Source organism: Lolium rigidum, chromosome 6 (genome assembly GCF_022539505.1).
Source record: "Lolium rigidum isolate FL_2022 chromosome 6, APGP_CSIRO_Lrig_0.1, whole genome shotgun sequence".
NCBI classification, from domain to species: domain Eukaryota; kingdom Viridiplantae; phylum Streptophyta; class Magnoliopsida; order Poales; family Poaceae; genus Lolium; species Lolium rigidum.
Genome location: NC_061513.1, coordinates 143,038,690 through 143,063,135, shown reverse-complemented (window position 1 = coordinate 143,063,135; position 24,446 = coordinate 143,038,690). Strand labels below are relative to the sequence as shown.

Below are 24,446 nucleotides of genomic sequence, written 5' to 3'. Positions count from 1 at the left end.
GTATAGTAAGTGCAACTAGGGAGCATCCTTATACACTTGTTAATATCAACCAGCAAATGAACTCAACAACACGGTCAGCCCTTTTTGTTTTGAAAGACAACATTGTGTTACCAACAAATACCATTCGACCACCACCAGGAAAGAAGCAACCGATCTAGATCCTGATGCACTTGAGATCAGACAATCCATGTACCACAAGGAAAAATAAAAGGAACAAAGTTTCCAATCCAACCTGATAGTAAAAACTGAAAAACCATGCACTCAAGCATGACAACAAAGAAAAGAACGGTCACCAGCTGCACCGCACCCTGTGCACATGGCATACATGTACATTTCCTATTGCGGTGCAGCATTTAGAGCTGAAACACTCGCTTATGTACAGTACTAACCAAGACCCAGCTTATTAGGTGAAAACCTTCCACAATAGAAATGAGAACACAATCACCAAATGGAGATGCTTGATGGAAGAAAGAATAGGCAGAAAAGAGTCCATTTCTGCACAAAACTCGTGAGAAATCCCTGCACGTTTTAACTGATAACAGATTGCTTATCATCATCATCATCTAAACTTGAACCCAACTCATTTCACTTCCACTAAATTCCAACTATATTTCAAGGAGCAGACAATAGCTAATGTATTAGATAAATGATACACTGTGTTGAGACAATATGGCTATGGATAGAGTACTGGATACATACAGTACAGAAGAACAAGGAAAATTTTCAGTTACAGCAGCATACATCACCTAAGACTTGTAAATGGTACATTATCTAGAGACACCGAGACCCTTTTCTGGAATCATGACAGCGCCAAAGCAACGTCAGACTCAGGAATCACTAGATTATTTGCAAAGCCAGACTCCAAGGAGAAGTAAAACCATCCAGCAATCCGGAATGTTCTTTATTTTTGGAGCAGAGAATTGCTTTAGTGGACTAATGTAAAAAAATCTGTTTGCTTGTTGGTATTTATTCATGTAGGTAGATGAAAATCATCTGAAGTAAGCAACGTATTCACTTCCATTTTAGTCTTGCTTCTAGTTATATGATGTCCGCAATGCTGCACATCGCTCCAGTAACAGCAAGTGTCTGTTTGTGACATTTTGTCAGAGAAGACTAAGGTACCGTGCTAGCATATCAATCTAGTAAATACTAAACAGCATATGGATAATTTTGTTAAATAGGAACATATGCAGACACCAGCAAGTTCACGCAAGCAGCAATCTGGTCAGGGAAGATCATGAATGAAACTCGAAAGCAACAGGCCACACACACATCAACAGACGCAGTAATCCAGTGCCGGGCAGCAGACGCATCGACAAGCCACGAGCCGACGGCCGTCCTCGTACCGCTGCTGATGCCGGCCCGTGCGGGCTAGCCACCAGGTCGCACATGTTGCCCTGCCCTGCTGCTCAAACGCCGCCCGCCCGCTAGTCCTGCGTGCCGTATCCCACAGCTCCATCGAGGACGGCAGCGACACCGACGGCGAGCTCCCAGAGCTCCGTCGCGGACGGCGCCGACACCAAGAAACCCTAGCTAGGGAGGAGGGAAAAAGGGGAGAAGGCGCGAGGACTCACCGGGGACCAGTCGCCGGAGGAGGATCTCGTCGGCGCCGTCTTGATCTGCTAGTTTTTTCCCCGTCGCCGTCGCCTTTCCCCGCGACCGGTCGCCGCCGTTGCGTAGACTCCGTCGCTCGTCTCCCTTTCCACGATAGAATACACGGGGTCGACCTCGTGGTTCAGAAAACCGGAGGGTGTAGGTCACCAGGTCGGGAAGATCTGGGATGGGCCGGGATGTTACCCAAAAAAACCAGAGAAGTAAACAGGCCGTCCGGTAACTTTCGGGATTCGGTTGTGGGTCGGTATTTTACCCTCCCAAACCTAAAAATACCAGACAAGTAAACAAGGCCTCAAGCAGTCTGTCCCAGCGATCCCTGTGGCGGAGTGGAGGGGACGGAGGGTCTCTCCCGGCGATCCCCGCGACGGAGGGGATGGGACGGCGATGGAATGAAGCGGCGGAGGCGGCGTCCACGGAGGGTCTCTCCGGGCGATCTCCGTGACGGAGGGAAGCGTGGGGTGAAGGGGACGGCGACGGAGCGAAGCGGCCAAGGCGCCCAGCGCAGGGAGGAGCGGCGGCATTGGACGAGGCCGGCGAGGGGAGGCGCGGGTGGCTGCGTTGCAGGCAGAGCGGGCGAAGTCTGCACGGCCACCGTGGAGGTTTATTGGCACCGTATGTTGGACACTGGTCCGAAGAAGAAGAAGCAGAAGTGTGCACTCTATCTGAAGAACAAGCACCGGAGATTTGGAAATCTCTTTTAGTAGTTGTCGTTTCTGCAGTAGTGCATGATGTAGCAGCAGGCAGCATTGTCAACAAGGGGATTTGTACCTGGCAATTTCATAGAAATCTCTCTATGTGTGTTCTGTGAAATAAAACTATCTGTGTGAGCGTGTGTGCTATCTGTCAATTTATCTCTGTACGTGTGTGTGCAGCTGTTGTGAAATAAAACAAGGGGATTGGTATGATTTTAACATGAACAAATGAATTAAAACTTGACAGGAGAAAATGTCTGTGTGTGTGCAGCTGATATGTGTGCAAATGGATTGACAGGAACAATATAGATGTTGGCAGGAAAAATATAAACAACAAATGGACATGTAACAAACCAGATGTTGCGAGGAAATTGTAATATTCATAGATAACAACATCTTGATAATATGTACAATAACACCCAGTACATATTGAAGAAATTCTGATAACAAATTGTGCAGTACATACTGAGGAAATTGTACAGGAAATTCACTGGAAAAACAGGGGACATTGTACAGGAAATTCAGGTTTTTCTTTCGCTGCCTTAGAACAAACTTAGCATACATTTGCATTTCATGTGAACATACACCTCAATTGCAAAGTGCCGAAGACTATTCTGGACCATCTAAGTCGATTCAACCTATTGTTCCACATTCCAGCTCCATCAAATTGCATCTCGGTAGAACTTGACACTCCAACAGAGCTTTGCTGAACTTCAAACAGCAAGCTTGTATATTATCCAAGAATTGGTGGCATAACCATTGTAAGATACTTTAGTTCTCCATCATCATCACTAATGTCTTGGCCTTCTCAAATTCTTTCAGCCATGTCCGAAGATCCTTCAATGGGAACTCAGCTTCGAGTTTGTGGTCCTCGACACACTTTATAACAGCCCGAAGCACAGTTTGCTCTTCTTATATGCGTTGATCTGCAAGAGGAGCTATATTAGACCCATTAATTGGTATTACAAATAGAACTGGCAGAAAACCCCCGCCAAAAGCCGCTAAAGAGAATGACAAAATTTTAAGACAATGCTAGCAAGCACATGCTGGAAACTGATGTGTACAAAGCATCTATATCTTTCAGAATGCCTTGCCCACAGACTACTTGTAGACTTTAAGGCATGTGACACTGACTTCAAATTTTTCGATATTACTACTAGTCTTACCCCAGATTGGCCACTGCTAGTGCTCAGGTTATCTGAAGTATATATTTAGAATCCTCCAGGCAGGATTTCATAAGAGGGACTGAGGATATATTTGCAGAAGTCCAGCCCCAAATGCAAAGTTCACAACATCGAGTTGTTGACCCTTGGTCCAAGTTCTTTGATGATATATCTACAACCATGATTCAGGTCAGATGGGGAAGCTCAATTTTCAATAGATTCACTTGAAAAGGATGACCGACAAACTGAATCTTAAGGTACAAAGAAAATGAACCATACATACACGGTCAGGCCAACCAAAACTATATCAGTCTCATACAGTAAAAGAAAATACTAGATGACTGAGATTATAGTCGGTTTCTTGCAGAAAAGGGGCTGAACTAATTAACAAAAAGGATGCTGAAGCATAAGATAAGTGTAATGTTTCCCAGAACTTATCTGCGACGGTAACAATTCATCTAGCTAGAGGACAGACACACATATCACACCTCTCACTTTAAAATATTTTTGCGAACAGGAATATCTCGGCATGAAGTTTAGTGAACCGTACTAGTTTAGTGAACCTGATAGCTAGCAGCCTAGCAGAGCAAAAGGCATAGACCTAGATAGCCATGGGATCAGGCCCAACAACAGCTTAATTTGACTACAACCACCCAATTGTCAATCATAATCTCCTGTTACTTTCAGTCTCTAAGTTAAACAGACAATAACTATACAAGGAAACCATACTTACTTAAATCATTATTCCAGTTTCATATGGAATCAAGTAAGCAACATTGATCAAATGGTGCATTCAGAACTATGTGGACTATCTGAGCTTGAATTTAACAGACGCACAGAAAAATCCAGTGGAGCACCAAGTCGGCTGAGTTACAAAGCAAATGAACCATGTTGTGCCAATATTGTACTCGAGCGACATGTCTACCAATCTAGACATTTGAATAAATTTATAGACAAATGTGCCCAATTATGCTTTAGTAGCCCCTTCTCAGGCGGCGCGCGCTCGTCAAGTAGGGCGCTGGATGCTCGCGGCGATCCCGACGGTCCCAGCGGCACTAAGGCCGATCCCCGCGACGGAGGGGACGGGTCTGTGACTCTCTTGGCGATCCCCACGATAGACGAGAGGGGGCTGCGACGTGGAGTACGGGGCCGTGAATCTCCTCCTGGCTATCCTCGCGGCAAATGGGAGGACGGCGGCTGCGACGGAGGAGACGCCAGGGGGGGGGGGGGGGGGGGGGCGACGGAGGGGACCGTGACCATGACTCTCCAGTGATCGCCGGCGACGGAGGGGAGGGGGACGAGACGGAGGGAGGGGTGGCGGTGGGCGCTCTGGAAAGAAGGCCACCATGAGTACCGAGGATACAACGAATTTTACCAGCGCATCTATTCTACTCTAATTTGATGAGCCTACGAAACGTTTTGTCCCTGCTCCTCTCTCCCAGGCGGCGGCGGCCAGATCCCATCTCCACCGGCGTGAGCTCTGGGCCCCTCTCCCTCCGCTTGCCGCTCCGGCGGCAGGAGGGGGAGGGGACCTCGTTCCTCCTCCGTTTTGTAGTTTGGGCTTGTCTGCCGTGGTGCGTCGTTGGGGTGGTGGGAGCGGCGCCCGGCAAATAAATCTGCCTCAACTCCACTCCCACACCGGCGGCGACCTTTACGGCGGCGTCTCGGAGTTGTTGGCAACGTGTGCTTATCGATCTTTCAGGTCGGCAGCTTGGTCTTCTCGCCGTTCTTCAGATCTGGCGAGATCTGTTTCTCGACGTGTCACTGGCGTTTGTCGTTGTCCACGACGGCGCCGGGGGCCGGGCGAGGTGGTTCTTCTCGGAGCGAATATGTTGGTCCGGAGGTGGTGGATATGCCGTTCTTCTCCGACTTCGTCGATGGGAGGCAGCGTATCTTGGTCCAAGACAAGCACGGGGCGTCCCCGGCCGACGTGCCACGGCGACATGTGCCTCGCCGCTTACGACGGAGCTCCGTTCATCGACTCACAAAGCCTCGTTGGCGATGGTGCTCTTTTGGATCTTGCAATGGTGGAGGCTCGGCGTCTCTTCTTGCGTTCGTCTCGGCGGCGTTGGAATTGGACGGCGGCCGCCGGCTTACGGTGGTTGCAGGGAAACCCTAGGGATCGTTTTGTATTTCTCGATCTTTTAGGATTTTATCTGCAAATTCAGGATAATCATTTTATCCCGGTTTGTCTTTTAGTTTCCACATGTGTTGCTTCATGTAACTTGATTTTCGATTAATGAAATATATGGTTGCTCTCAAAAAATTTGATGAGCCTTTGTTTTATTTTATCCGATTCTGATTTGATGAGTTGACTTGTAAAATCGTCCGTTTAGAATTGTTATAGCATCATAGAAGTTACATAGAACTTATCACCGATTTAATCAACGGTCACGAAAAATTAGATTAGACGGAACCAAGATTAGATTAGACGGAACCTAAGTTCCGTGCCAATCACCGTAAAAGAGCTCATATACTATAAAGTATATAGGTAAAAATTATACCATTAAAAAATATAACATCTAAAGTTTTTACTAATATATTTTTTATAATAGATACATCATGTTAAGTTAGTCAAATTGACAATCTAGAGCTACACGTGAGACCAATAAACTGATATATATGGAGGAAGTATAACTATCAAACGAGTAGGCATTTCCATCTAGTGCTAAAAACTTGTTGCACCCCCTTCGGCAAAAATGTGCAATTTTAGTTAGTCTACAAATATGTAACTTAGATTTGTGGAGCTGCATTAAAAAAATTTGCTATACAACTATCACATTGCTAATAAACGGACGTTCAAGATTGTTACCTACTGCCAAATAGATATGGAATTCTCGGTCTAATGTGACAAATGGTCACTAGTTTTTCCAGGTAAGTGCCTCTTGATGGATGATAGATTATCTCCCATCCCTACTGCATTTTAAAATGCTCATCTGATTGACTCTCCCGTGTTGCCTCCGCATGGCGGCCGGGAAAAACCCTACCGCGCCGCCGCCCCCTCTCCCATCCCCTCCCTCACCGCCGCCAGGTGGTGCGGCCAGGCAAGGTCTGCCCGGCAGCGGCGGGGACTCCTCGTCCTCTCGTGCGGGGGGGGGGGGGGGGTGCGGACGGACATGGGACTTCCTCCTCGGGCCAGGGCGCAGCCTGTTAGAGTACATATACGTGTACGAGTGAGGGGACGCCGATGATGATAAGGAGGAGAAGAGGACGAGAGCGCGGGACTTCAAATCCAGTCGCAATCGTCCGCTTCACTCCCGCTACAACTCAGGGGGAATGTTAGAGTACATATACGTGTACGAGTTAGAGATAGACTAGGACTCTAAAGATAACATCTTGTACTCCAAGTCTCCTCCCTCATGTACTTCTATATATACCCCACGAGGGTCACCAAAATAAATAAAACAGAAGTGAAATATTAGGGTTCTACAACTTTCTACACAGCCCTCTCGTCTGGGGCCTCGGGGGCGGCGCGTGGGCTCGAATCGGCGGCGGCACGACGGACGACGAGGTGGTGGTGAGCCATGCTGGTGGTGGAGGAATGGCGGGGGTGGGTTGCAGGGGAAAACCCTAGGCCCTCTTCTCCTCGCCTCTCGGCGGTCGGCGGTGGAGGGCTGGCGTTTCGGTTGTGGTGGTGCCTAGGCGTGTGCGGTGTCTCCGGACTACGCGATCCGAGCTTGATGTCTCCGGCGGCAACCTTGGCCAACCTGGGATGGTCACCGGCAGGTCCTCCTACCACTTCCGCATCGCGCCGCCCCCGGGGAGAGTTCTCTCCTCGGGGGCGCGGCACCTGGTTATGATCAAAGATCTGATCGGTTCATAGTTTAGTTTAGATCTAAATTTCGAATACCCAAATTTTATAGATTAGATCTGATAGCCAAATAAAATCCCTAAATTCATGATTCGTCTCCCTCGTCCGGTGCAAAGCAGTGCACAAATTCGCCTCAAATCAATCTACTCAAGGGTTGTGGTGGAGCACGGCAGGCCGGCCGCCCGCTAATCTGTGTCCGCTCTAGCTGCGTGCAGGACTGCAGGCCACTTCGCGCGCCAGGCAAAACCAGGGCCTCTCCACGAGAAGGGCTGGCCACTCGGGTGTCTGCTGGCTGGACCAAGAGCAGGTTTTCAACGACTAGGCAGCCGCCGCAGCACGAAGATTGTTTTCTTTTCGCTGATCTGCATCAGGTACATGGCTACGAGGTCGGTGCCTCGGCGGCCCTGATGAGCCACGCGCCCGCACGCTCAGATGTGGTGCCGGCTGGGACTCCCGAAGAACACGCTACGAGCCGCACTACTCCAAGCTGCGAGCAACGACGACACATCCCACAGCTTCTGTGACTTCGCCGTGTCGCTCCAGCACGTCTGCGCCAAGCCTAGCTGCACCGTCGCCAACATCTGCACAGCACCGAACCGGACTACATTGGGCTAAACAATATCTACGAGCTGTACGACTACGAGTCAAGATCTTCATCGAGCATATCCACGAGAAGCGACATCGACATGCACCATCCACACGCCAGGCCGATGTAAAAAGAGATGCAAGTTCGCAATCGACAACACTATAATCGCCGCGAGGGACGCCTTCAAACGACACACATTGTCGACACGAGACATGCTGCTCCAACATCGCCGACATATCATCGCCAAGGTCTACATCACCGTGGTCCTCATCAACATCATCGTCCACACCACGCCGCCGCCACACAACATCGTCCACATTGTGGACATACAAGTTACAACTACGACGCCCTATGACAGTACAACTGCAAGGCACGACGCCGGCACTGATCGCGTCCCACGACACGACACTGACGCCGGCATTGACCGCGTCCGACAGATAAGACTGCATCGACAACCCGGTATCACTATTGTGATAGCCCCTACAACCACGTGCACGATTTTGGCAAAACCGTTGTGTGCTTGGTGGGCTTCCTCTAGCAAAACTGGTGGTCTCACCTACGACCGTGTCCTCTGACATCTGCAACACGCCCGCGACTGTACCCCTCAGGGTGCAAAACGTCACCCCGACGGTACCTTTGAAGGTGCAAAACGTCGACCCCGACTGCAGCTCTGTCCAAACAGAAAAAAGGAAAAAAAAACGCGCATTTTTTTGCGCCTCCGGTGAAAGCGGCTACACCACATACCGCGACTACATCATCGACCACGGCTACATCATAATCAGCTACCTCGACATCGACATCAAGGCTACGTCTACAGTGACACATTGGCAACAACTCCAGTCGACAGCGTAGGCATCGTCACTTGTGTCCACGATACTCCCGCTGTGACTGCGGGAGGGAAGAGAAGGAACCATAAGGGGACGCTGATGATGACAAGGAGGAGAAGAGGACGAGAGCGCGGGACTTCAAATCCAGTCGCAATCGTCCGCTTCACTCCCGCTACGACTCAGGGGGAATGTTAGAGTACATATACGTGTACGAGTTAGAGATAGACTAGGACTCTAAAGATAACATCTTGTACTCCAAGTCTCCTCCCTCATGTACTTCTATATATACCCCATGAGGGTCACCAAAATAAATAAAATAGAAATAAAATATTAGGGTTCTACATCTTTCTACACAACCCTCTCGTCGGGGGCCTCGGGGGCGGCGCGTGGGCTCGAATCGGCGGCGGTACGGCGAACGACGAGGTGGTGGTGAGCCATGCTGGTGGTGGAGGAATGGGAGGGGGTGGGCTGCAGGGGGAAACCCTAGGCCCTCTTGATGAGGACATCCCATCTATTGATACAACCGCTGTACCTACAGCCACACAAATACAAGGACCAATCACTCGAGCTCGTGCCAAACAACTTACCTATCAGGTACTTTCGTTTCTTGGAACTATTCCTCATATACATGAGAATATGATGCTGCCTAAATCAGATATGTTTGTTACTCTTAGGAATGATGGACCTAGCATGGATGAGGAGGACAAGCATTGGAGCATGATCACACATGGAGGAGATGGCAGCAAGCCTTTGAGGATTGAAGATGACGCCACAAGTGGAGATTTCAGGACTTTGAAGCCACCATAAGAAGAGATGAAGACATGGACGAAATATAGAGTTCTCCACTTCATAATTTCGTCCATAGCATAATATGGTGCTGCGTCACCTTTAGTTTTGGGCCAGGCCCATGTCATTTTCGCATGAATTAAGTCAACCACTTTTTAGAGTCCGTATTGAAGGGGGAAAGGCCTTCTAGGGTTTGGTTCGGCCACCATATGCATGGCTGGTCGAAACCCCACCTTTTCCTCCTTTAAATACCCCCATAGCCGTCATGTTTAGACTCGGATTTTGATTAGATTAAAAGTTAGCCATTGCTGCAACTCTCGTGTACTTCTTTTGAGGCCAACGCCCGAACAAGACCGACTATTCGGAATCCCACCTTTTCAATAAAGCTTTCATCTATATTCACAATATTCTGATTTCATCTTTAGTTCTTACTTGTTCTCGATTTCAGGTAGGAATTAAGACCCTCGCTGGTCGGAGCTGATCGTGCATCCGCAAAATCAGTAACTCCCGGAGATTGTCCTAGCGATTGCATTGGCGCACGAGCTTTGCACGTGTAGTCGGATCGTCAAGCACGAACTCCACCAACAAATCGATCTATCCACGTCTCATCGAAAGATCGGCCACCTTTGCCCTATCAAGTGGTATCATATTTCAGGTTGCTCGGTGAGATTTTGCTGTTTTCCTAGTATAGATTGCATCTGCCATCATACCCATAACCCGCGAAAAAGCCAAAAAAATACAGTTAGGGTTTAGATCATATCGTCCCATAAACCCCCTGCCACGCCTTGCATTGTCTTTTCAGTTTTGCATAGTTGAATTTGTGTCTGCATCTTCGTGTCGACTTGCTGGTCTTAGCGTCTAGTTCCTTTAGAGTTTCGAGTTCTGGTCATATTAGTCACGCCGCCGCCGCCACTCGCACCATACGCAGATCACCGCCACCACCACCACCATATACTTCCGCCACTGCCATATACACCCTGCCATATACTTCCGCTACGGCCATATACACCCTGTCATATACTTCCGCCACTGCCATATACACCCTGCCACATACATCTGTATCCACCATATACCCCGTTTCCTACCGCGACACAGATTCGTGTTGTTTCTCTGCCGCGACAGAGCCCGTGTAGAATTAGGTTTTCTTGTTTTTCCTACTTAGCTGTTACCTTCTAATACCATCCTGCGCTGCAGAAAAATTTCCGTGAGATAAGTTTCGGCCGCCAGTAAAGAATTGGAAGGAGAGCCAAAAAAAAAGTCTGAAAACGCTTCCGAAAAAAATTTCTGGCTACATTGGTTTTTCAGTTTGGCGATCACTTTTCGCCACTGGCCGTTATAGCGATATTTTTTTGACGCCTGCGCGCTTTCCGGAGCACCTCCGAAATTTCGTCAAAAAAATTTCTGAGGCTATACTGTTTTTAGACCTTGGGGATCAGTTTGAGACACTTGCCATCATAGTGATTTTTCGCATCTCGCGTCGCCACCTCATCGCTGCTAGTTGCTCGTGTGCCACGCCGTGACCTCGCTCGTGTTCTAGGCTCGCGTCTCTAGTACGGTCTAGCCTAGGACCAGCACAGTACCGTTGTTGAGCATACTTTCAATATTGCATTGCTGTTTTGACAATTGCTGTTTTGCTACCATATTAGCCTTCCTACAGCTCTACATATTATCTCCACGTGCACTGTGTCGACACCTGGTAATCGCTTTGGCAATCTTTGGAGACGCTGATCCTTGCTGGTTGTTACATCACCTTCCTCCTGTTTGGTAAGAACTTGTAAGAGCTTTGTATTTTGCTTGACGAATTGCGCGTGAACCACCATATTCCGTAGTTTGTAGGCATATACATTTGTGCTTTTTGTGTACTAACCATGTCAGGACCAGTTGATCCGACCGCTGTTGACCCGGCCAAGATGACGCCTGAGCAGTTGCATGCTCACTTCACCCATCTTTTGGACGGGCATGCACGCGACACCGATGCGCTGGACAAGCTGGATGGCCTCGAGGCAGCTTTCAACTCCAAGCTCGACGCCAAGTTCCAGGAGCTTTTGACTCGGTTACCGCCGCCTCGCGCCAACGTGCAACGCCGCGCACGCCGTGTTCCTCGTGCGGATGTTCCTGTGGGTACCGCTCCTGCTGCAGCAGCCGCACATGACGCGCCTTCTGATGAAGGCTACGGAGATTATGAAGGGGACGCGGACGAGCAGGTAGATGAGAACGTACTGGACGGCGAGGAAGTCCAACAACCTGCATCTGGTCGTCCACGGCAGCTGAACCGCAACGCTCGACCACCCCCACGCCCGGTACGTAATGATGATGATCATGTTGCTAAACTGAAACTGAATATTCCGCCATTTGAGGGTAGATACAATCCTGATGCATATCTTACATGGGAATTGGAAGTAGAACAACGTTTTGCATGTTTAAAATACCCTGATCACTTGCGTGTTAGTGCTGCTACTTGTGAGTTCACAGATTTTGCATCTATTTGGTGGTCTGAATATTGTAGAACACATGCAGCAAATATTCCTGCTACATGGGTTGGGTTAAAACTTGCTATGCGTACTCGTTTTGTTCCTCCACATTATCAACGTGATTTGCTGAAAAAATAGTCTCGCTTAGAACAAGGAAAAAATTCTGTAGAAGACTATTATCAAGAATTGCAAACTGGCATGATTCGCTGTGGTATTGTAGAGGATAATAAGGCTATGCTTGCTCGTTTCTTTGGTGGTTTGAATAAAGAGATTCAGCATATTTTAGATTATAAGGAGTACAACACTATTACTCGCTTGTTTCATCTTGCTTGCAAAGCTGAACGTGAAGTGCAGGATCGTCAACCACCATGGAGAAGAGCTAATATTTCTGCAGGTCGTACATCGTCGTGGTCGCCGCGACAATCAGCGCCACCATCTCGTGGTACTGCACCAGCACCTACTACCTCCAAGTACACCGCGCCTGCATCACGAGCACCTCCTTCTGCTACTCCACCACCATCGGCTGGTCCTCCTCGGAGTTCATCTTCCATGGCCTCCACGGGGAAGACGCGCGACATTCAATGTCGCAAATGCTTGGGATTTGGTCACATAGAGCGAGAATGCAGAACCAAGCGTGTGATGTTGGTGCGTGAAGATGGAGAATATGATTCTGCAAGTGACTTTGATGAAGATACATTGGCCCTTATTGCTGCTCGCGATGGCGCCAATACTGATTCTGAGAGAGAGATGGAGGTAATGGAAGCTGACACTGCTGATCAGTACAGGAGCTTAGTTGCACAGCGTGTGTTGAGCGTGCAATTGAGCAAAGCTGAGCATGATCAACGCCACAATCTGTTCCAAACACGAGGCGTTGTAAAAGAGCGAGCTATACGGATCATCATTGATGGAGGGAGCTGCAATAATCTGGCCAGCGTTGATATGGTGGAGAAGCTTTCTCTTCCTACAAGACAGCGCACACATCCATACTACATACAATGGTTTGAGAGCTCTCGGAAGCTCAAGGTAACAAGAACTACACGTGTGCATTTTACTATTGGTACATATTCTGATTTTGTTGATTGTGATGTTGTACCTATGCAAGCTTGTTCTTTGTTACTTGGTAGACCTTGGCAATTTGATAGAGAATCTGTTCATAATGGTAAAAATAATCAGTATTCTCTTATGCATGATGGAAAGAAAATTGGTCTCAAACCTATGACTCCTGAACAAATACTAAAAGATGATCTTGCTAGAGCTAGTAGAGTAAAAAACGAGGAGAAACTTAAGAGTGAGAATCAGATTGTTGCTGCAGATTTTGTTCCACATAAGAATAATACTAAATCTGATTCGAACCATGCTACTGAAATTCGTTTGAAAAATCCTTGTTTGCTTGCTAGCAAATCTGATATTGCTGAACTTGATGTGAACACTACTCAATGCTATGGTATCATTTGCAAAGAAGTTCTGTTTTCATTTGAGGATATGCCTCCTTCTTTGCCACCTGCGGTTGCTAACCTTTTGCAGGAATTCATTGATGTGTTTCCACAAGATGTTCCCCCTGGATTACCACCTATCCGTGGCATAGAACACCAGATTGACTTGATTTCAGGAGCGTCGCTGCCCAACCGTGCACCATACCGTACTAATCCTGAAGAGACGAAAGAGATTCAGCGACAAATTCAGGTTCTCCAAGATAAAGGTTACATTCGTGAGTCTCTTAGCCCATGTGCTGTTCCTATTATCTTGGTACCTAAGAAGGATGGTTCTTCACGCATGTGTACTGATTGTAGAGCTATTAATAATATTACCATTCGATACCGTCATCCAATACCTCGTTTAGATGATATGCTTGATGAATTGAGTGGTTCTATTATGTTCTCTAAAGTTGATTTGCGTAGTGGTTACCACCAGATTCGTATGCAATTAGGAGATGAATGGAAAACAGCGTTTAAAACTAAGTTCGGTTTATATGAGTGGTTAGTGATGCCTTTTGGTTTAACTAATGCACCTAGTACTTTCATGAGACTGATGAACGAAGTTTTACGTGCTTTTATTGGACGTTTTGTGGTGGTATACTTTGATGATATTCTGATTTATAGCAAATCTTTGGAGGATCATTTAGATCATTTACGTGCTATTTTCAATGCTTTACGTGATGCACGTTTGTATGGTAATCTTGAGAAGTGCACCTTTTGCACCAATCGAGTTGCGTTTCTTGGCTATGTTGTTACTGCGCAGGGAATTGAAGTTGATCCAGCCAAGATTGAGGCAATTGAGAGTTGGCCGCAGCCAAAGACGGTCACACAAGTGAGGAGTTTTCTTGGCCTCGCTGGTTTCTATAGGCGCTTTGTGAAAGATTTTGGATTCATTGCTGCGCCGCTGAATGAGCTTACAAAGAAGGATGTGCCCTTTGTGTGGGGCGATGCACAACAAGACGCCTTCATGATTCTGAAAGATAAGTTAACACATGCTCCATTACTCCAACTTCCTGATTTCAATAAGACTTTTGAGCTTGAATGTGATGCTAGTGGAATTGGTTTGGGAGGTGTGTTATTACAAGAGGGCAAACCTGTTGCATATTTTAGTGAAAAATTGTGTGGGCCTAGTCTGAACTATTCTACTTATGATAAAGAATTATATGCGCTGGTTCGGACATTAGAAACTTGGCAACATTATTTATGGCCTAAAGAATTTGTTATACATTCTGATCATGAGTCTTTGAAGCATATTCGTAGTCAAACTAAGTTGAATCGTCGCCATGCAAAGTGGGTTGAGTTTATTGAGTCTTTTCCTTATGTTATCAAACACAAAAAGGGTAAAGATAACGTTATTGCTGATGCTTTGTCGCGCCGATATACTATGCTATCTCAACTTGACTTCAAGATTTTTGGATTAGAAACTATAAAGGAACAATACTTGCATGATGCTGATTTTAAAGATGTGTTGCTGAATTGTAAAGATGGTAGAACATGGAACAAATTCATCTTCAATGATGGATTTGTGTTCCGTGCTAACAAGCTATGCATCTCAGATGGTTCCGTTCGTCTTTTGTTGTTGCAGGAGGCGCATGGAGGAGGATTGATGGGACACTTTGGTGTGAAGAAGACGGAGGATGTACTTGCTGCACACTTCTTTTGGCCACGTATGCGTCGAGATGTTGAGAGATTTGTGGCACGCTGCACTACATGTCAAAAAGCTAAGTCTCGACTTAATCCACATGGTTTATATATGCCTCTTCCTGTTCCTAGTGTATCTTGGGAGGATATTTCTATGGATTTCGTTTTGGGATTGCCTCGTATACGTAAGGGGAGGGATAGTATTTTTGTTGTTGTGGATCGGTTTTCTAAAATGGCACACTTTATTCCATGTCACAAAACTGATGATGCTACACATGTTGCTGATTTGTTCTTTCGCGAAATTGTGCGTTTACATGGTGTGCCAAATACTATTGTTTCTGATCGTGATACTAAGTTTCTTAGCCACTTTTGGAGATGTTTATGGGCTAAGTTGGGGACTAAATTGCTGTTTAGTACTACATGCCATCCCCAAACTGATGGACAAACTGAAGTAGTAAATAGAACATTGTCTACTATGTTGCGGGCTGTTTTGAAGAAGAACTTAAAATTGTGGGAAGAATGTTTACCTCATATTGAATTTGCTTACAATCGTTCGCTGCATTCTACCACTAAGATGTGCCCTTTTGAGATTGTGTATGGTTTTGTTCCACGTGCACATATTGATTTATTGCCTTTACCATCTTCGGTGCAAAATGATTTGGATGCTACACAACGTGCTGAATTGATATTAAAATTGCATGAGACTACTAAAGACAACATCGAACGCATGAATGCTAAGTATAAAATTGCTGGGGATAGAGGAAGAAAGCATGTTGTGTTTGATGTTGGTGATCTTGTTTGGTTGCATTTGCGCAAAGACCGTTTTCCTGCATTGCGCAAGTCTAAGTTAATGCCCCGTGCCGCTGGTCCTTTTAAGGTGTTAGAGAAAATAAATGATAATGCATATAAACTTGAGCTTCCTGCAGAATTGGGTCCGGTAAGTTCTACATTTAACATTGCAGATTTGAAGCCTTACTTTGGTGAATAAGATGAGCTTGCGTCGAGGACGACTTCAATTCAAGAAGGGGGGCATGATGAGGACATCCCATCTATTGATACAACCGCTGTACCTACAGCCACACAAATACAAGGACCAATCACTCGAGCTCGTGCCAAACAACTTAACTATCAGGTACTTTCGTTTCTTGGAACTATTCCTCATATACATGAGAATATGATGCTGCCTAAATCAGATATGTTTGTTACTCTTAGGAATGATGGACCTAGCATGGATGAGGAGGACAAGCATTGGAGCATGATCACACATGGAGGAGAGCAAGCCTTTGAGGATTGAAGATGACACCACAAGTGGATATTTCAGGACTTTGAAGCCACCATAAGAAGAGATGAAGATATGGACGAAATATAGAGTTCTCCACTTCATAATTTCGTCCATAGCATAATATGGTGCTGCGTCACCTTTAGTTTTGGGCCTGGCCCATGTCATTTTCGCAGGAATTAAGTCAGCCACTTTTTAGAGTCCGTATTGAAGGGGGAAAGGCCTTCTAGGGTTTGGTTCGGCCACCATATGCATGGCTGGTCGAAACCCCACCTTTTCCTCCTTTAAATACCCCCATAGCCGTCACGTTTAGACTTGGATTTTGATTAGATTAAAAGTTAGCCATTGCTGCAACTCTCGTGTACTTCTTTTGAGGCCAACGCCCAGAACAAGACCGACTATTCGGAATCCCACCTTTTCAATAAAGCTTTCATCTATATTCGCAATATTCTGATTGCATCTTTAGTTCTTACTTGTTCTCGATTTCAGGTAGGAATTAAGACCCTCGCTGGTCAGGCTGATCGTGCATCCGCAAAATCAGTAACTCCCGGAGATTGTCCTAGCGATTGCATTGGCGCACGAGCTTTGCACGTGTAGTCGGATCGTCAAGCACGAACTCCACCAACAAATCGATCTATCCACGTCTCATCGAAAGATCGGCCACCTTTGCCCTATCACCTCTTCTCCTCGCCTCTCGGCGGTCGGCGGTGGAGGGCTGGCGTTTCGGCTGTGGTGGTGCCTAGGCGTGTGCGGTGTCTCCGGACTACGCGATCCGAGCTTGATGTCTCCGGCGGCAACCTTGGCCAGCCTGGGATGGTCGCCGGCAGGGGGTGACCTGAATAAAGGCGCCGGTCCTAGGGTCTCTCTTGGGCGAAGATGAAGACCTACTTGAGGCCTGACCTTCTCGATCTGGCCGGAATGTTGATTTCCGGATGGTGCCGCTGGCGAATGTAACAATGTTTATATTTCCTGGAGTTTGCTAGATTGGTGTTATTCGGTCGTGCACACCCATGCTTTTATTCTGACCTAGCCGCGGCTGCCCGTCGCCGGCCTAGGGGGATGATGACTGGAGGGAGGGAATCGAGGAAGGAGGTGAGGAACTGGCCAAGAAGGGGGGCCTGGATGTGGTAAAGGAGTAGGAGAGGGAGAGGCCCCCGGAGCCGGAGGAGGAATGGCAGCCATGGCGGCGCTCCAGTGGCGGAGACGAAGGAGGAATAGCTGTGGTCGCTCGAGCGCAAGGGTAATCCCTAGTCGCTGGCTCGCTGGGATATGCGGCACCTGCGGGCCGGCACGCATACGCCTTTTTTTTTTTAACAAAAACCAATAATTGCTGCATATGCATTTATCTCGGCCTAATCTGCAGCGCCGCAGATGGCCCGGTGCCGCTTGCAGCGTGAGATGCCGTTCTCCCCCTCGATGCATGGCATGGATGAACTCGTAGGTGAGCGGATGGAGCTTGCACGTGTACGGCCTAGACTTACCCTCCAGATGTTCCAACAACTCCTGATCTGTCGGGTCGAACTTCACGGCGGCCATGTCACCGTCCTCCATGGTTGTTTGCCTAGGGACGCCGGGCGTGAATATCCATTTTCCATTGACCTTTTGCGACCTCCACTCAAATTGGGACCTTGGGTACGTCGACCTCGGCACCACCCTTGTTGCGATTGCAAGGTGTCAATGTGGGGATTATTAAGACAGTTGTGTTTGAAGATCGGATACGCTCTGGAGGTACCTCTCGCATGCTCATATCGAGTCGAGAATCGGCTCTTCTTCAAGAGAGTACTCGTGGATGGAGAGAAAATGACACTTCACTGCTTGTTGTGTGCATGTGGTTAGTTGTGTGGCGGTGTCCATATCAAAACCGTGCATGTTACGTTGGTTAGTCGGACATCACCAGCGGGGTTCTTTTCTTTTCTTTTCTTTTTAGTTGCCTGCATTGTTGATGGCTAGACTTGTCTTGACATCATGTTGTTGGAGAGGCTGGATTTATTTGATATCAACTTGGTATTAATAGATTCCTTTTATAAAAAGGACGACATGTAAGGATTAGCTATCAGTACTTTTATTAATGTTGAAGCTTCAAACTCCAGATTTCTACTCTCTGTGTGTGTGGGGGGGGGGGGGTCCGGGGTACCATGTACATTATATTTGGTGTTTTTTAAATGTTTTCTTAAATAAAAGTACAAAAGTTTTTGTTACATGTTGGCTCCCTGTGAAAGGGCATTTTCATGTACCGTGGCTCCCCATGCGATTACACGATTCACCACCTTTCTTCAACTAGCGAAGAGAAGACAATCATCCTTTCATAGTTGCCTGCTCAGAGAACAATGGACAAGCAAGCGACGAATCTTTGGGTGCGTGGGCGCAGGTTTGTCTATGTCCTCTGTCTCTCCAGGGGGGTGTAACCCCTCGGTCTGTTTGCTCTAGGGAGCGTATGGGCTTGCACTATGTCCAATCGCACCCGGGTCTACGCTTTGAATGCCGCAACTACAGTAATATGTTTCGTACTTACGAGGATCTGCAGGTCACATGGCTTCCAGGTCTTGTGAGTGTTACTGGACTCGGATGTGTTCCTATGTGGACTATAGTTCTTGTTTTTCATTCATTTTTGGGGTTTGATTCTTGCGTTAAGACTGGTTTGTTGTGATATTTTGTGTGTTTGTGTCAAAAGACTTCTCTTGTACTGATACTGTTTGTGTAATACTTTGTTAGGGCCGTATTAGAAGTACCGATTGTCTTCTCAACTGGTTGGACCTAATCGGCCCAAAAAAGCAAGATCGACGTGGCGGCGCAGCACCGGAAGCAACCGAAGCGCTGCGAAGCGGCGGAAGGAGCTGGACCGATTGGAGCGCTACACGGCGGTGGAAGAACCGTCCTTATTATTTACAAGCCACAATCTCGCTTTTGCAATGATGTTTTTTGTCTGACTATGTCATGAGAGTGGCATTGTTTCAGATGTGGTTCAGACATGAGGGTGTTGGTATTGAATAGTCTTGTTTCGAGTAGGTGTTCAACATTGCCGTTGAGTACTAGGAGTGTGCACTGTGGCCAAGAACGGTCAAGCATGATTTGGACCTGTGACAAGATTTAGTTATATCTAATACTAAACATTTGTACTTTAAACTTATTTGTAGCATTCTATGATTTTAGCGAATATAGTTTATGTTAGTTATTCGACATAGTTTACCACACAACAAGTTGCTATATATAAGCTAAGTTGTTGTTTTTTATACATGTGTAATGTATATCAAAAATACACTTGCATTGCAATATATTTAAAACCTGATTTTGTAACATTATTTTCTTTCATATTTTTTTAGAGTTACACAAACTATCTATTAGTATACATATTCTGTAAACATCTCTAAATCATTTGGTCTTGGAATACCTTATAGATGTTTAAGTATGTGAGTAGGGAAGCATACTTACAGAAACTTCTGAGTGCATAAATAGAATTGTTGGCAAGATTCTTATTGGTTTTTCATTGTCAAATGTATCTTGTATGGTATAGTGAATTCATAAGAAATTGTCAACGTGTGTATGCTCTCTACTTAGTATTGAAATATAATAGATTCTATTACTTTTGAGTAAATACGATTTGGTCATTTGATTTTTCTTGAGCGCGAGGTTCTTGGATCATCTACCTTATGTGCTTGTTGCAGGATCTGAAATAAAAAGAACCATGCACATAATTAACCATTAAAATAAGTTATTTTTTTAGTAAAACTTGCATACGATTTATATAAACCTAACTAAACTCGTCAACGCCAATTAGATTGTTCTGTTCCTTCATATGTGGTAGACACTATTAATCCACATTGACTAGCTTCTACAAATTGAAAACTATATTTATTTAGATATTTAATAGTATGTTTAACGTAATTGAAAAAAACACGGTGATTACCTATAGACTTTACTACCCCCGTTTTAATGAGTATGTCTTATATTTTTTGAAAAGTCAAGCTAAGTAAACGTACTGTGACCAAACTGTATTTTTCAAAAACTAAATGGAACTTGTTGAAAGAACATCACACAAATCTAAAAGCACTAGATCGACGGCTCTCACATGCACAGGAGGTCCGAGAATCACCGCTCTCCCTAGGCACAAGGAACAATAGTATTAAATTCACGATTCTTATTAAAGAACATTACATCAAGAAACAAAAATTTGAGAGTAGGTCAAGATGTCAAGTTACGTGCTTATAGGTATATGTATACAATGAACAATGTAAAATAATGGATCCCTAACCTGTACGGCCACGCAACACCCTTATTAGTACCCCTTCTCTCGCACTCCCCGGTGCCATTATCTGCCTGCCACCTTCTCATTACGTGTCTCCGGGCCTCTAACCTAGTAGAGTACAGTATATAGTTTCACTTATCAGTCAACGAATATAATTGCCTTGTCTTAGTTGCCTTCGCAATTCCGGTTAGGGACCAAAGCCCGCCCCTCCCGTGTGCACTTCGAAGTTAGGCATCAGATGAGCAGAAGCAGTCGCAGCCGCCCTATTATTAGGAGGGGCCGCCTGGCTGCTGTACCCGATTAGTGCTGCAGCGGCGGCTGGGCTATAGAAATCCACCATGCCGGCAGCTTCCTTCAGCATGATGTTGTTGTTGCCACCCTCGTGATGATGACGGTGATGATCAGTAGCAGCCGCACCACCGCCGCCCTTAATGATGTTGCCTGCAGCGAGGGCAGCAGCAGCAGCGGCCGCCGTCGATCCGCCACACTGTCGGGGCTGCGTCTGGTAGAACACCTTGGAGACGACAAGCTCGCCGTCCTTCTCCTCCTCGTCGGAGCCCAGGTGGTACTGGTGCATCACCCAGTTGGTCTTCTCCGGCTTCCGCTGCTTGCCGTAGTTAGTGTAGAGGACCAGGATCTTCTTGTAGCCCTTGAGCTTGCCGTCCGTGAACACGGGGCGGGTCTTGCCCGTCTTGTGCCACCGCGTCTCGCCGCCCTGCTCGTCGGTGTGAACCTTACGCCGCTTCCTCGTCCCCGTCGTGTACGCCTTCGATGGCCGGTGGAAGAAGTGGCGGATGAGGCCGTCCTTGCCGACTCCTAGAACCAATAAAATTAAGTGAATAACCATGACGCGAAGGGTTACAGGTACTTCGTCCAATAGATGCTTATATGGCATAAGTGCAAAGATAAAGTTCATGTTTTTCAATTCAGAATACTACCTTTCAATGATTAGATGTAAGAACCATGAAACGGATGGAAAGAGCAAAAACGAACATGCATGGACAGCTGATCTCCTTGACAAAAACAAAAGATTCTAAACATGGGAGTAAAGAACGAAATGATTTCATAGTTATGTGCCCACGCACGATAATAATGTATTTGCACGTGAAACATTAAGTGAGCCTAAGAACGTGCTTGGTTATCTGCATTGTTTTGCAACATGCATGCCTCGATCGAGTGATCCAGACCAGCGATCGAGATGCAAGCTTCTTTTGGTCCAAATTAAAGTGTCCACACGTTTGCATGCGGCGAGCCTGGATAGCTCTGGCGCTACACGTTTGAATCAAAGAGGGAGACGAAGCCTGGGCCACATCCCACATGCATGTATGAAGAAATCTTGAACCTGCCTAGGGTTGTCTTGAAAAACAGTGAATTTGAGCGATTCTATCAAGCCCTTGCTAGGTGGAGGCTGGAGCTACTTTAAGTTTCACATTGGTGTGACAAAGAGTGTGTCCCAGGCAACCAAACGCACAGCAACAACAAAAATGTTGCACTTGGAGGCATGGCCGAGCTCATCGAGGCTAGCAGGCATGTCCTTAAAATATGGGTCCAATTTTTTCTGAGGTAAGTACCTCTCAAGAAATGAAGCACTTAATTGCCTAAAATATTTTTACAACATGAAGAAAATCAAATGTGTCAGTCCTAACACCGCACTACATATGTTTATAGTACATAGAGACAAGTTTAATTATTTGAATAAAATGTAATTCTACTATATATCCTTTGAAAATATATGGTTATAGTACCCAGAGACAAGTGTAATTAGTTGAATAAAATGTAATTCTACTATAAGGCTGAAAGATTTTGACATCAAACTTGTGACTAAATAACTAAACAAATAACGTAAGTAATTCTATGTTATTCCTCACTCATGCCAACAAAACAAGTAGACCATAAATCGTTTATTGACCATGATCCTTTGACGTATGTCACCTGACATGGGTCGCTGACCTATGGGCCCACTATCTGTGGGGTATACATGTCAGGAACCCCATGTATGGGTGATATACATCAGAGGAGTTGCGTTCACTTATTGTCTAATGAATTAATAATATAGCAAACATAAGCCATTTATTCATCACTATTTCAATCAGAAAATTAAAAAAAGTGGGAGGATTGGCTACAGCCTAGTACAAAGTAATTTGCATGTGACCATACCTAGCATGATCAAAATTAGATATTTGCGGATGAAGTGCATTTCTTGTGCGCGAGAAGATACGACATAATATACATTTTGCAAATATAAAATGACTGTATAGCTTACAGACACGAATATAAGCATGGATTGTCGAAGCACGCAACTTTCAACATTAAAAAACATAGTACTTAATTTTTTTAATAATTAACAATTCGTGTGACAAGTCATTTCAAATTAAGTCCATACTTCCTTTGGTCTGATGTTGCGTGCACCCTACATGACGTAGACATCTGAATATCTGAGGGCACCGTGTGTTGTGTGGATCTCTCGTTTTCAATGTACAATAAACTTATGCCAACAAGTAGGAGAAGCAATTACTTGAAAGGCAAACCTTTACCAATATTTATACTGTATATATCGTGCACAAACGCAAACGCATATAGACTACGCTCGTAATTTAGTACTATTAAACCAAGAAAGGACAAAACAAATACGCAACGTATGTGGGTATTCTATGCTTTTCGCCACACGACATACCGAAATCCTACCCCTGGTATGAAATTGAAATCTACACTTTAAGCAAGGTCACCAGACTGAAAAGGACTGGAACCCAATTTTAATCATCTCGCGGCAACAAGGAGTTTCAGACGCAGAATCAATCGATCTAGCCTATGTCTAAATAGACATGCGCTGTGGGCGCGTGGCGGGACGGATCAGCAATCCCTCTCTCCGGCGCGCCCTCTAGGTCGACTTGTCCTAATCCGAAATCTTTTCCTTTTGAAATTCTGACGCTTTCGCTACCCGTTTGATGTAATGCGGAGCTAGCAGCTAACACACTCGAACAGCAGGGTGTCCACGCACAGAAATATGGATATGCATGGCGGCTAGATGTTAAACGTGTCGATCGTATAGAGTACGTGTGGCTGTAGCCTGTAACTGTAGTACCTGGCAGCCTCTCTGGATGCGTGTAGCAGATCCCGTTCTCGCCCTCGATGGCCGGGATGAACTCGTCGATGAGCGGGTGGAGCTTGCGCGTGTCCGGCCTGGCCTTGCCCTCCAGGTGCTCCAGCAGCTCCTGGTCCGTCGGGTCGAACTTCACGCCGGCCGGCAGCCCCGGCAGGTCCTGTATCGTCGCCGCCGCCTGCAGCTGATCCATCCATCCATCAGATTCATGAGTGAGTGAGGTAGCTAGTCGATCATGTATGTCTAGCTCGATCTCACTCGCTGGTTGAGTAGGTAAGTACCTGTTCATACTGCGCGTGGTGGCCGCAGGAGGGGCACGTCCGGACGAGGCTGGGCTGCTCCTGCTGGTGCTGGTGCTGCTTCTTGGCCGCCGCGACGGCCGCCGCCGTGGCCAGGTTGTTCTCCACGGCGCGCACGTCGTTGAAGCTGTTGCACCATGTCATGGCCGGCCAGGCGCTTGTCGATCTGTCGTCTCGTGCCCCACCACAACCAGCACGTACGTAGGTGATGATATGAGAGAAGATCACGAGAGATCGATCGAAAGCCTCTTCGTGTCCTGCCTTCCGCTTTGCTAGCCCGCCCCCATATGCGGCAAGACTAATTAAGACTGGGGTAGCCCCTGCGAGTGTCGGGGGAATGAAAGGCCGGCGCGCAGGGTAAAAGAAGAGGCTGAGATCGGGCGGGCTGGTGCCTGGTGGCTAAAGAGGGCGAGGCGAGGGAACAAAGCGGGCTGAGAAGAGAACAAAGAGGAAAAGAGG

At 46.6% G+C, this 24,446-nt stretch overlaps 1 protein-coding gene and 1 pseudogene across 1 annotated transcript; both read right to left on the bottom strand.

Moving 5' to 3' along the window:
* Positions 1–20,674, bottom strand: part of LOC124663366 — a 26,184-nt pseudogene extending 5,510 nt beyond the window's left edge.
* LOC124664509 (NAC domain-containing protein 73-like) lies at positions 20,461–24,446 on the bottom strand. The gene is made up of 3 exons (XM_047202015.1): positions 23,970–24,446; positions 23,671–23,872; positions 20,461–21,404 (listed from the first exon to the last, which is right to left on the bottom strand). Exons 1-3 carry the CDS (start codon positions 24,129–24,131, stop codon positions 20,776–20,778), a joined length of 993 nt encoding a protein of 330 aa, XP_047057971.1. The 5' UTR covers positions 24,132–24,446; the 3' UTR covers positions 20,461–20,775.